The following is a 12,472-nucleotide window of genomic DNA, read 5'->3' as shown; positions in this document are numbered from 1 at the left end:
CTGACCTGTTGGTGGGCTCTGGTGTAGCTCAGCTCTTTGCACACACCCAGGTACCGAGCCCTCCTCTGGAAGCTGGAGAGCTTTCCTGGGCAGTGCGGGTCCTTGCACGCTGTGGGGTTACCATGGGGGATCTGGAATGAAGAACAAGTAACCTCAGCCTGCGTTTCTGCCTGCAAGTTCAACATGCTTACCACCTCTTAGCTTTTCCTTGCTTTGGAAATGGGCTGTATCCATTGGCATACCTGCATAGCATGTGTTTCTTTTTATTTCTGACAGCAACAAGGAGTGAGAATTTTTGTTATGCTATACAAAGAGGTGGAGCTTGCCCTAGGGATCAACAGTGAATACAGCAAGCGGACACTCATGCGCCTCCACCCCAACATAAAGGTAATTGCTCATCGCGCAGTTGTATGAAGGATGCTTACATTCATTTGTTCTTGATAGCTGGTGCGGACCCTCGGTGTATTTGGCTATGAACTGGAAGAAAAGTGTTTCCCACCACTGTGGTGGGAATAGCGTGTGAGGGCGTACCCATACAGTGATTACTACATCTGGCAACTTCATTAGGTTATAACTGAACTTAAAATTGCTTAGTTCAGACTTGCCAAAGCAACTATTCATCTAATTCACAAGAAACGTGTTTGGTATGACAAGTTAATGGGGTTACATCAAATGGAAAATTACCATTTGAGAATGTTGTCTCATTTCTGCACTTCTGTTCAAACACAGAGGGCCAGAGTCAGCGCTGAATGTTTATGTTCCCATCATAAATAAAGAGCATTGCACTGTCCTGTGCTGTTAAGCTCCTGCTGTGCCACTGAGAAGAAAATGAGTTGTGGCAGACAAACCAGTAGATAAAGCTAGATCCAGTCTCTTGAAATTAGAGATATACACATTTTAATGAGCAATAAGATATATGTTATGCATGAGGGTGACTAACAAACTGCTAGAACAATAGATTTATCGTCAGTTGTCACAGTGAAGAGAAGCATCTACTCACCATCATCTTCATGGCAAGACTGGAAGATGTATCTGGAAGATATCTGCTAGCTGTGTAGCAGGTTTTGGGAGCAGCCCAAAACAGGTGAAACCCTGTAGCTTTTTCCCCAGGAAGCTGGTCTAATGGCTCTACTCTAACATAAAAAATAAAAAAACTATGTACTGTATGCTTAGATATAGAAATTACTTTGCCGTAAACACGTTAAAAAGAATCTCATAAACAAATGCTAAACATCTTGCCGATTTGAAATAGGGAAAAGCCAGCCAACTCCTCATTTCACTTCTGTAGTGGCAACGAAAGAAGTGAGTCAGATCACCAATATGTTGTTTTGTTACAGAGCAAGCTCTGTGTTTGAAAGCTCAGCTATTATAGCTCTACTGAAAGCGTGATTTTATTTGTTGAAACAGCTTCCTTGAGTATGGTCCTCTACCAAAGTGTAAGTAAGTGTGACCTATCCCAACACCAGTAACCACTGCTGCCGGGGAATGCCCGCGTTGCGGGGAAGCACCTGCCTCCAGTAAGGCTGAGCCCAACTAGCACGGAGTCATGGAGCTTCAGCGTTTACTGCAGTCTGTGTGGATGCATCTTTCAAAAACTCCAGTGTTTCCCCATCATCCTGAGCAGCCAAAAAAGCTGGGCAGCCCTCTGGCTGGAGGGATGTAAATTGGGTGATGACACTGAGCTTGAGCGCTGGTTTTCTCCCTAGGTGATGAGACACCCAGACCACGTGTCCTCCTCCGTGTACCTCTGGGCCCACCACGAGAAGCTCGTCATTGTTGACCAGTCCGTGGCATTTGTGGGCGGCATTGACTTGGCGTACGGCAGGTGGGATGACGACGAGCACCGCCTGACCGATGTGGGCAGCGTGAAACGTGTGGCAGCGGTGAAGTCGGTGTCAATGACCAACCTGGCAGTAAGTGGGCTTGCTCCAGCTGGTGGCCATGGTCACGTCTGCATGGAAGCTTTGTGGTGGGGCTGAACAAGCTGTGCCTGCTTCGAAGCATACGTAGCGTTGGGTTTAGGAGGTTTAGAGAGTAATGGGAAGTATCTGAGTACTGAACGACTCTTCAGGGCTAGATGCTGGCCAGCCCTTGCCAGGGCACGGAGACAGCTGGGTTTTCCCTGGAGCTTGGAGCAGGAGTCACAATGTGGAGGCTGCGTTCTCAGTAAAACTTAGCTAGAAATGCACAGTAAGCAGTGGCAGAGTGCTCCAAACTTTTGGGTACTCGGGCCCTCAGCAGGTGCCTTGCTTGCCAAGCTTTCTGCTAACGTGGGTCTGTATGCAACCACACCCCTCTTAAAAATTTAGAGAGGTCTAGGTTTTTCAAGGGGAGTAAGAGCCCAGGGTAAAATTATGGAATCAAATTCTGCTGGTATTACCGGGTTTTCTTGTCGAGTGCCATCTCAGTGCAGACTCTCTCCCTCAAAGGCATTCCTAGTTCCCTTTGTCACAGAGCAAAACTCGACTCGTGCTTGTTTCTGAGCTTTGATATGCATGACAATCTGTAATTGAAGGGGAACCTGTCCTTACATCACCTGCAGCAGTGTCTTGTGTCTTTTCAGCCTGCAGCAGAGTCATATGAGCATGTCCCTCTGCAGTCTCAAGCTCTGTCCCCAGAAAGCCACTTGTTCCAGAGAAATGCAGATGATGTCCCAGACATATCAAAAATGAAAGGAGTGGGAAAACCTAAGAAGTTTTCAAGGTTCAGTATTTACAAGCATCTCCATAAACATGGCATGCACCATGCTGACAGCATCAGCAGCATCGACAGTGAATCAAGTAAGTAACGCTGTTCAACTAAACAACATGTACAAAGTGTATGTGGAGGTGGGTGGGTGGGTGTACCTGCAGATTCACATAATTTCTGGAGTAATGTGTTCTTTGTGAGGAAGGAAAGTCGATGAATTTCTTAACTACCAGAATAACAGCTACGTGTAGTCAATGTGTAAATTTGTGTTGCTGCAAAATATACAAGACAATTTTTAAGTGGATTTGCATTTAGTTTAATTAGAGATTGCTGTGAGCCATCAGGTGACATGGTAGAGTGTACATGAGATCTAATGTTTATATTGTTGGGAAATTTTTGTTCCTGCAAGGGAGAACTGAAACATTTGTTCTCACCTTGTAGTGATTATAACAAGCCAAACAGTTTCTGAAGGTGATTATCCCCTCTCATAGGCCAGTGTTACCTAGGTTTACATCAGTTCACTTAAATGGAAGTATTCCTCATTTACCCACTTACTAGAGAGGAGAGACTATTCAAGAGTTGAATATTTGTATGTAGCTTTTCATTCCCCACATTAAAAATAGCTTCAAAGCTAAAATTACAAGGGTCAGCTTAACGTTTGTTCTAGCACGGAGTCCTTCCTGAGATCTGTCTCTGAAGTCCTCAGCTCCTGAAGCTGCATGTTGCTCACGGTGGGCACTTATCTGAGTTTCCATTGCGCCCTGCGGATCTTACTCCTGCCTCTCGCCGGAGGAAGCCTTGCTGGAGCATCATTTGCAGTCAGCTCAGGACATAGCCATGGCTTTGCGACTTCATCTGTTCGGTTTAAAATCAGTTGGGCCTTGAGTTTGGTCCTTTGCCTGTTGGCCACTTGTAGTTTCAGCAAACTGAGATCTCGTTTGAGCCTCTGTTGTGCAAGGTGTCTTCAGACAGCATCAGGCACCAGCATAGAAGTAGTGGACACGTTTTTTTGCCATGAATAGAGCATCTTGACTTTCTGCAGGTTACTGTAACCCCACTAGGAGCCAACCGAATATAATCCAGAGTTTAAAGCCCCATCTGAAAATGTTTCATCACCACAGTGAATCCAAGCAGGGGCTTGCTGAGCCTCAGGAGGGTAAGTGGGGAAAGGCAGAGGTGCGGACCCCTTCAGGCTTTAGCTGCTGATGTTTTTGCATTATAACTATGGTGAGAGTTAGGTTGGGTACTGGGATCAGCCTTTGCTGTTGCTTGTTCTCCCAGCATCCTTAGCACCCCTCTGAGGACATCCTGGCAGAAAAGAGCCTTCTCCAGAAGCTACAAAAACTGCAGCATAAATAAAATAAAAAACCCCACACCAAAACCCCAACAAAATTAAAAAAACCCACAGCAACAAAATTCAAAGAAAAAAAAGAATTGCAATAACGACAGCAGGGAACAATTGAGGAAATAGCTCTGATTCTGGGATATGATGATTTCAGCAGCTCTCATCCTGCCAAGGAACGGCTTGTTAGTGGGGCTTGGAACTTCTGCCTTGGATATTTTAAAGTAAGCCTGGTACAGGAAGAGATGCAAACAGAGAGAGGAAACAGCAAAGTGGCTGCTGCCAGACCTGTGTTTGAGTGGAGACCTGGGCCCCCCACCTTTGCCCTGTATTAAAATCAATGAAAGCATACTCAATTGGGAAAGGAGCTCGGTGGTTGTGAGCACTAAGCTGTTCTGATCTCTGGACTGATGTTGAAGGGGCCTGTTTCAGTGTGGTACCTCATTGAGATGCCTTTGAGTTCTGGTATGGAGTGAGGTGTTCTTCAACATCTTCCTCTTGCTAACATCTTCCTCTAAGGCATTGATTGACAATTATAAAACAAAATAGTGGAGGTAACAAGGAAGAGATGCATTTGTTTAATGGAAATGAAGTGCAATCCCCCCTGTGGTCACCTCATGCTCATTCAGCAGTTGGTGTACACTCATTGAAGCTCGCTACATGAAGTGTGTTTTGGCCAGACGTCGTGTCCCACCCATTCCCATTTGAGCATGCCGAGCCAGCGATTCCTCAGCTCCACCCGGACTCTCACTAGCAACCCAGGCACCCCCAGGCAGCGATGCTGCACGCCTGCTGCATGGAGCTTCGGCATGGCTTGGCTCAGCTTGGCTCGGTGGGGTTACAGCGGTGCTGGTAGGGCTTGCTTTGGGTGAGCTGGCCGTGTTGCACTGCTGCTGTGTGCTGCTTTGACTGTTGAAAGGGGCTTTTTTCTTTTTTTTGTGCTAAGGGTTTTTCATGGTTACCTGGTGATGTGGTCGGGTTAAGAGAAGACTGCTGTTGGCATGCTGCTGCACAGTTACTGCACTAGCAGATGGTGCGGCAGATGAAGGCGGTTCTCAGTGTCAAGAAATAATGCTAGCTAAGTGTTCATGGTCTAGGCCGGTGGCTTTGGCTCTTTTAAGAGCGCAGGACAAAAGGGTTCACTCTGTGCCAAAATCTGTGCTCTGGAAAAGGGATCCTGTCAGGAAGGAGTATCTCTGTCTACAATACTTCCGCCCATTTTTAATCATCATCAATTTGGAATTTGGGATCCATTTGTTCAACAGGTAAATTTGTATCAAAAGATGACATTGTAATTTGGAAAAACAGTAAAACAAACCAACCCCCACACTACTGAATAAGGGAACATGAGCTTTTTAATCATCTCGTTCTCATTAATAAAGACTAGCTTCTGTTAGAGGAGATACACCCTGCTGTAGAGGCAAAATAATAAACCCTCTAGCAGAGAAGTTGAATTAGTTCAACAGTATTGAAAAATATATTAAGTAGATGATATATGTGTTGTTCCTGTACATATATCTACTAAGGGCAGTCACAGCTGGGCTATTTAGATGTCATAGGACTGTGGAAAGAGAAATTACTATAGGGTGATTTTTTTTTTTTTAAATCCAATGTAGAGAGCATTCAGCATCTGCTTTTTGTTCCGTAACAGATTGTCATATACAAGTTCTGATTGTGTAGCAAATACTACAATAAGTAAGAAAAAATACTAATAGATCTCCTTTGAAAGCAACAGGAAGACTAGGGAGAAATCTGCTTCGGCTGACCGGGACTGGCAGGTCCCACCAACGCTGTTCCGCGGCAGCGAGTCTCTCGCCAGCGGTGCGCGATGGGCAGCCGTGACTCACAAACGAGTGTGTGGTTTTGTTTTCTTGTTTGCCTGCGACAGATAAAGGATCCATCCGCAGCTTGAAGACGGGTGTTGGCGAGCTGCTTGGGGAAACCAGGTTCTGGCATGGCAAAGACTATTGCAACTTTGTCTTTAAAGACTGGGTTCAACTTGACAAACCTTTTGCTGGTAAGTGCCTTTGCACCCTGGAAGTCATTACATTCCCCGCAAACCCTCTTCCCTATCTTTTCAGTCTCAAACTATATTTTTTTCCTGCTTCTGAGCCAGAGGTAAGGAGGTTATTTTGGTTTGACTGCTAGGAAGAAGCAGCAAAAGCCCCTTTAAGAGGTTCTAGAGCCAATTACGCTGTCATGGTTCATGGACAGGCCTCGGTGCCATGTTCTGGAAACTTCAGCTTGGGGGGAGTGGGTGCCATGCTTTTTCATATTCATGTTCTTTGTCTGAGGAGGTGCAAACGTGCTTTCCTGTCCCGTAGATTTCATTGATAGATACACCACCCCAAGGATGCCCTGGCATGACATCTCGTCTGTGGTGCATGGCAAAGCAGCACGTGATGTCGCCCGACACTTCATCCAGCGCTGGAACTTCACTAAGGTGGGCTGTGGGCATTGCTGCTGGGGCATGGAAATAAATACAGCTTCTGCCTAATTCACGTGCCCTCCGGAGGCATGCATTTTATTTTTTTTTTTTTATGTTATTCTGCTATGTTGCAATCTTTTCAAGGATTTTATTTTTTTTTTCCCCTGGGCAGATTATGAAGCCCAAATACCGATCCCTGTCCTACCCCTTCCTGTTGCCAAAATCTCAGCAAACTGCAAACGAGCTGAAGTATCAGGTGCCCGAGGCTATTCAAGCTACAGTCCAGGTGGGTGTTGATGGTCTCCTGCTCATATACTCCTGAGAGAGCTTGTTTTGCATCTTCCCAGCAGGAAGTATTGATACTTGACAGACCCTCTACAGAACTTGAAATTAAAAGATAAAAACCTCTTATTTAACTCACAGTATAGATGGTCAGATCCTCAATTACAATAAAATAATGCAACTTTTTCAGTAGAGATGCATTAATTTGTACCTTCGCCTTTGAAGTAAGAGGACCAAGCTGTATGCAGCACTCAGGCTGTGGGAACACCATGACCTTGTATAGCTGTTTTGTTTTCTGCTGCTCCTCTAATGTCTAACATTTGTTTTTTACATTTTGGGAAGGCCTGATGGGTTGAGGTTGACCACTGAATATTATCTCAGATCTTAGAGCAGGCTACCGGGCCTCTGATGCCTCACTCGGATGAGTAGTGGTCAGGTACAACCCAGCATTAAGTGGAGTCTCGAGGCTGTTGCTTTCTGCATTGAACTTCATCTGCATTTTATTATGCAGCCGCTCATCCCTGTGGGTCCTCTGAAGTTCTGCACAGTCAGCCCACAGTCTCGTTTGTGACAATCATCCTCTCAGTCATGACTGCCAAAATACCTATATTTAAAACCCCAGTTATCTATATGAAGTGCATACATTGAATACTCCGGTTATCCAGCAGAAACCTGGACTTGTTGAAGAACACAGTCAGAACAGTTATGCTGAAGCAGCAAAATAGTTGTGTGTCTGTGGATGAGAGATGTATGAAATGAGAGCAATTAGACCAAAACCAGGAAAAAACACATGCCTTTGCTCTTTGTAAGGAGTGGTCCGCCCAGATGACAGCAACGCTTGGGGAAGCTTAGTGTAACAAAATGCATTTTTCTGGGTTTGTGGGTTGCCAGGGCATTGTCTGCTCCTCCCCATGTGGTGTGAGGGATGGCCAGCACGGGGATCTGGTGTCACGATCTTGGGTGTTTTGCATCAGTCTCCAAAACAATGCTCGCAGCTTGTTGAGAAATAACCTGGCTTTGGGCATCAGCATACTTCCCTGTGGCTGTAAATGCCTCTCCAGCTGTGTCTGCGACACCAGCTTCCTGGGAAATTTCATTCTCGTGGAAGTGAGGGGGCTTGTGTCTCTTGAGTTCTAACTGCAAGATAAGCCTCAACTTCTAAATCATGAGGTTTGCTGTAGCAAAAAGCTACATTGTACTGATTACAGAACTGAAAGCAGTTCCCGAAGGAGGAACTACAGTGAGTGCAGCCTAGGTCCAGCTTTCCTTCGGGCAGTTCTGCGGAGCTGCTGGCTCAGAGCATCAGCCTGTGGGAGAGGGATGGAGCTCGGGCGATGACTGATCAATGCTGCGTACACCATTGCTGAGTGATGGGTGAGCTGTTTGAAAACTAGCCTCGTCATGACATTGCTGGGGCATTGCAAATAACCGATACATTCCAGGAAATGAGGGGCTGTTCTCTGCGACACCATAAACAGCAAAAAGAGAACAGGTTTGGCTTGTAAATTATTCATTTGAAACTATCTTGCTCATTTCTAATTTATCTCAAATTGTGGCTTTGAGAGACCTGTCATGGTAGCTCAGCCCTGCGTATAGCCAGATAAATAACATTCTATGATACTAGGCTGAAAACATGTTGCCCTGCAATGTACCAGCCTTCCCGGTATGAGGGAAGGCTGTGGGAGAAGGGCATTCTGCAGCACCAAGCACGGTGGAAGCAGCGAGGGTGGCTCCTCTGCCCGGGCTGGTGCACCCTCCTGCCTGGGTGCAGGTCCCTTGGCCCTGGGCTGCATGCAGCTGGGTGATGATCTCCTCGAGCTCCCAGGCATGGATCTGCATGCAGATACTGTAATTTTGGCTGTCTCTTTGGCCTGGCTTTCCTCAATCCCCAGATGGCACAAGTGCCCTGAGCATCCCTGCAGTCCCCGCTGCGGGTCAGTGAGTGGCTCAGGCTCTCCTACTGGTGTGGGCTTTAGCTTTGGCTGCTGCAGGAGGGGGAGAGAGGGGAGGATAGCTGCAGCTTGGATCTGACCTCCCCCCGCTCCTCCCAGCTGCCTTTTTCTGGAGCTGCTGGGGTCTGCATCAGGGCATCCCTGTGTGGCTCCTCCTAGCCACAGGAATATCAGCCTCTTGCCTGTCCAATGTACTAGTTTTGGACCAGAGGGCTGCAGGTGCTCACATCTCTTTCAGCAGCACAGTCCAGTGCAGAAATAACCAGATACCCTAAAATCTTTCACCGTTTCTTTATCCAAAAAAATTAGAGCAGCATTGTTGTTCTTTACGCTGAATCCTTTGGCTGGCCAACAGCCAAACCCACGTTATCCCCATTTTGGTGCTGTGTAGGGACTTTGTAGGCAGCAGTTACTGCCCTGACGTGAAATCCAGCATCCAGTGACTGTCCTTGGCTGTGGGGTGATTGAAAAAAGTCTGGCTGCCAGTTTTCTTGTTGCTGAGCTTGTTTGCAAATCTGTCTTCAATTATGGGCAGATCAGAGGAAGGGGAAACACAAAGGATCTGTGGGGATTGCAACGTTGCTGCAAGCCCGAGCCACTGACCTGTCAGCAACAGATTTTGACCTCGTCGTACCATCTGGTTTTGCTCTCCATTGTCAGAGGAGAGGAGCAGGAAAGTGCTTTCAGGAAGGTGGAGATAGCAGGAGCAGCACTGACAGGGGCTTTCCCCTGGGCAGGGAGGATGAATGCATCACGCATGGGAAACGATGTGGAGGTACGGCTGGGGACAGGAGAGGAGGAGCCTGTCAGACGTGGTCTCTCATCCTCTTTCATTTGAACTTCTGAGCTTTGCTCACAATAGCAATGTGATTGCACATTGATTTTTTGCAAAAGTCAAATAGCTGTTGGCCAAAGGCGGTGCCAGGTTTTTTTTCCATCTCTCTGTTTCTATTCCAGAGTTTCCAGTTATCAGCCAAAGCCAGCACTGCAAAAGATGTGACGTGGTGAGGCAATATCCATTTCCTGATGTAAATGCAATGAAAATTTAATGCTTTGGCAACAGCTAATGCCCTTACCTCTTTGAAGTCTGCATGAAAGCCTGCATTGTTCAGGTTTTATGCGCTAGCCCACAGCAAACATCAAATGTATTACTATTGTATCGGTTAAAGACACTAAAGGGATGACAAGCCTGGCACAGCACTCCAGCAGCTGTTGTGAGGCTTAAGAGGAAGGAGCACGGAGACACCAGCTCCACTTGGTGGGCACTGCGCTGGGCAGCATGCGGCCTTTTTTCCCTGGGAAAATAGATTGGGTCTGAACCAGCTCACTTCAGATACCTTGACAGGAAAGGAGAGATGTCCAGAAGTGAGATGAAACATTAGTGATAACGAAAGGCTATGTAGGAAACTTCTAGGTGTGTATTTGTCCTTGCGTGTCACAGCTTTGTTTCCTCAGGGTGCGTGACACATTCATGTGATGCCAGTGTTGGTGGCTGCAGAGATGCTGAGGTTGGTGGCCTTGTCCTGTCATCTCTTCGCCTGTCACTGTGGCTGCAGAGCTGTGCCGTGATCGGTGCTGGCCACTGAAGTGGTCCAGGTTAAAAATAACTATTTCCAGGAAGTCCAAGCTGGAACACCTTACATCCATTCTGGTGTCCAAGCCAGCATCTTCTGAAAGCGCCTCTTCCCTCCACATGTGGATTTGAGGTTGTACCTGATGCGTTAGCTTTTCAGGTGGTGCTGAGTCAGCTTTTCAGGATGAGCCACGACACGTTATTCTGGGGCGAGGGCAGAGGGATGATGGTCCTGTAACAGCAGGCAGCCTGGCGTGTGGAGAGAGCTGGGGTGCCGACGAGTGGAGGGGTGAAGAGGAAGGCAGGGGAGGGTGGGGGATGATGCTGTGGGAAGCTATGGTGCTGGGAAGGGATAGTTTTGTGTGATGGTTCTGTTGCATCAGGTGGCATCCCCTGGTTTGGAATAAACTTGTCTTCTGGCAGTAAAGATGAATTCAAAGCGAGGGGCTTTGGCGCTATCAAGTTCCCAATTCAGAAAAGTACATTTCTTTCTTGTCTGTAATGGTTTCAGTTATTGCTGCTGTAAAAAAGGGTGTGGAAGTGACTTCGTTCAGTGCAGAGCTCAGCAGCTTATCTTGAAAAGAGAAGCGGCTCTTAGGAGTGTGGACAAAGTTAACTAGCAACAAAAAAAACAGAAAAGTATTGAGTGTCAGTGTTTCGTCACCTAGGAAGATACAATCTGCAGCTTTCTGAAGTGCAATTCCAGATTGCATTTGCTGGATGTTCCCAGCACCCAGGGATGGGCTTTGGGGCCCGAGGTTTTCACCGCAGCAGGACAAAAGGCAGGGTAGGGGCAGCACAGCTGCTCATCACCAGCTGTGCTGGTCGAGGTGGAGGGGCTACAAGCTCCTGCCAGGCTGCAGCCTGAGCTGTGTGCGTGGAAGAATTAGCCTGCTTTCTACTCGGAAAAGCTGCTTTTCTGTCCTTATTACTGCTAGATGGTGGAATGTTGTTCAGGAGCTCTGCCTGCTGTGGTGTTTTGCAGGGCTTTAGCACTGGCCAGCCTGGGGTGAGTAGGAGCATGCAGCGTTGGCTTTGCAAACCAAATGGATGATTAAAACCACACCAGCATGAGCAGCATCGCCTTTGGGGGGTTGTGCAAGCAAAGGGCAGCTGTTTGGGATGGGTAGAGGCTGTGACGGCCCTTGTGTTCAGGCTGGCTCCCACACTCAAGCATCTGTGACCCCAGTGTTCAGTTTGGGAGGCTGCAGTGTGCTCCCTCCTGTTGGCCAAGTGAGCAGCCAAATGGGGAATTGCAGGATCTGCTTTTCAGTGAGCTGTGGGAGAAAGCTCCTTCTGTCCAGGTGAAGGAATTGGCTCAGGAGTCATGTGCTACTCGGCAGCAATGGCTCTCAGTGCCACCTCCTGAGATGCTCTGGAGGTGGGAGGGTTGGTTTCGTTCAGGCATGCAGCACCTGGACCAAAAGGCCAAATCCTTATCTAACTGGTATACTACTGGAAATTAATTAGCTTTTGAAATTCTTCAGCCATGCCACAGCCAGCAGCCTGCTTTGAATGATGGATGGTGATGACAATGTGACAGCAGAGCTCAGGGCCAGGGTATCAGGAATGTTCAGGGAATGGGGAGAGTAACGTGGAGCAAGGCAGAAGCTGGACACAGAGAATTAAAAGAAACACATGGGAGGGATTTCCAGGGAAAAATATTGTTGAGCCCCAGAAGACATCAGGATTTTGCATGTACTGACACACGCATTTCACAGGTCCTCAACATTTGGATCTTGTCCTGCATGTGACTGGCCCAGAGTGCTGGTAAAATGGCTGTGTTGAGATATTTTAAGGCTGTTGTTTCAATGGCAATGTTTAAAGACAGAGGGTAACCACAAATAATTATTTCCCTTGAGCACATACCCTGCCAACACTTAATTAAAAAACACATTTCCATCTAGGAAAATGTCACTCGGGGCATAGTGTGGTTGCTTCTTGACTCAAAGCGCGGGAGCGGGTGATGCCACAGCATCTCTGGCTGCCGGGGCCGGGAAGCTCTTTGCTGTGGGGCTTGCTCAGCCTGGCCGAGAGCACGGACCGAGGTTCTTTCACATGTTGGTTTGGCTCCCTTGCACAAAAACTGCGGGAGGCAGGGGGAGAACATGCCCAGGGGATCTTGCAGTATCTACTTTAAAAGTGGATTTCCAGTAAAAATTAAATGTGGGCAAGTGAACTGCTATGAATTTTAAAAGTCATATCAC

General features: G+C 47.3%; 1 protein-coding gene across 3 annotated transcripts in view; it reads left to right on the top strand.

The window, feature by feature from the left end:
- Positions 1 to 12,472, top strand: part of PLD1 (phospholipase D1) — a 65,176-nt gene that overhangs the window by 40,634 nt on the left and 12,070 nt on the right. For 2 of the 3 annotated variants that reach the window (XM_080410544.1, XM_080410545.1), the window contains 7 exons: positions 277 to 387; positions 1,707 to 1,913; positions 2,564 to 2,780; positions 3,731 to 3,844; positions 5,919 to 6,047; positions 6,355 to 6,473; positions 6,631 to 6,744. In XM_080410544.1, the coding sequence (XP_080266670.1) occupies positions 277 to 387; positions 1,707 to 1,913; positions 2,564 to 2,780; positions 3,731 to 3,844; positions 5,919 to 6,047; positions 6,355 to 6,473; positions 6,631 to 6,744 (1,011 nt within the window). The remainder of the gene's footprint in view (positions 1 to 276; positions 388 to 1,706; positions 1,914 to 2,563; positions 2,781 to 3,730; positions 3,845 to 5,918; positions 6,048 to 6,354; positions 6,474 to 6,630; positions 6,745 to 12,472) is intronic. The other variant, XM_080410546.1, reaches the window with a different exon arrangement.

This window comes from Falco punctatus (assembly GCF_963210335.1).
Source record: "Falco punctatus genome assembly, chromosome: 13".
Classification (NCBI taxonomy): domain Eukaryota; kingdom Metazoa; phylum Chordata; class Aves; order Falconiformes; family Falconidae; genus Falco; species Falco punctatus.
This window is presented reverse-complemented; position numbering and strand designations above follow the sequence as displayed.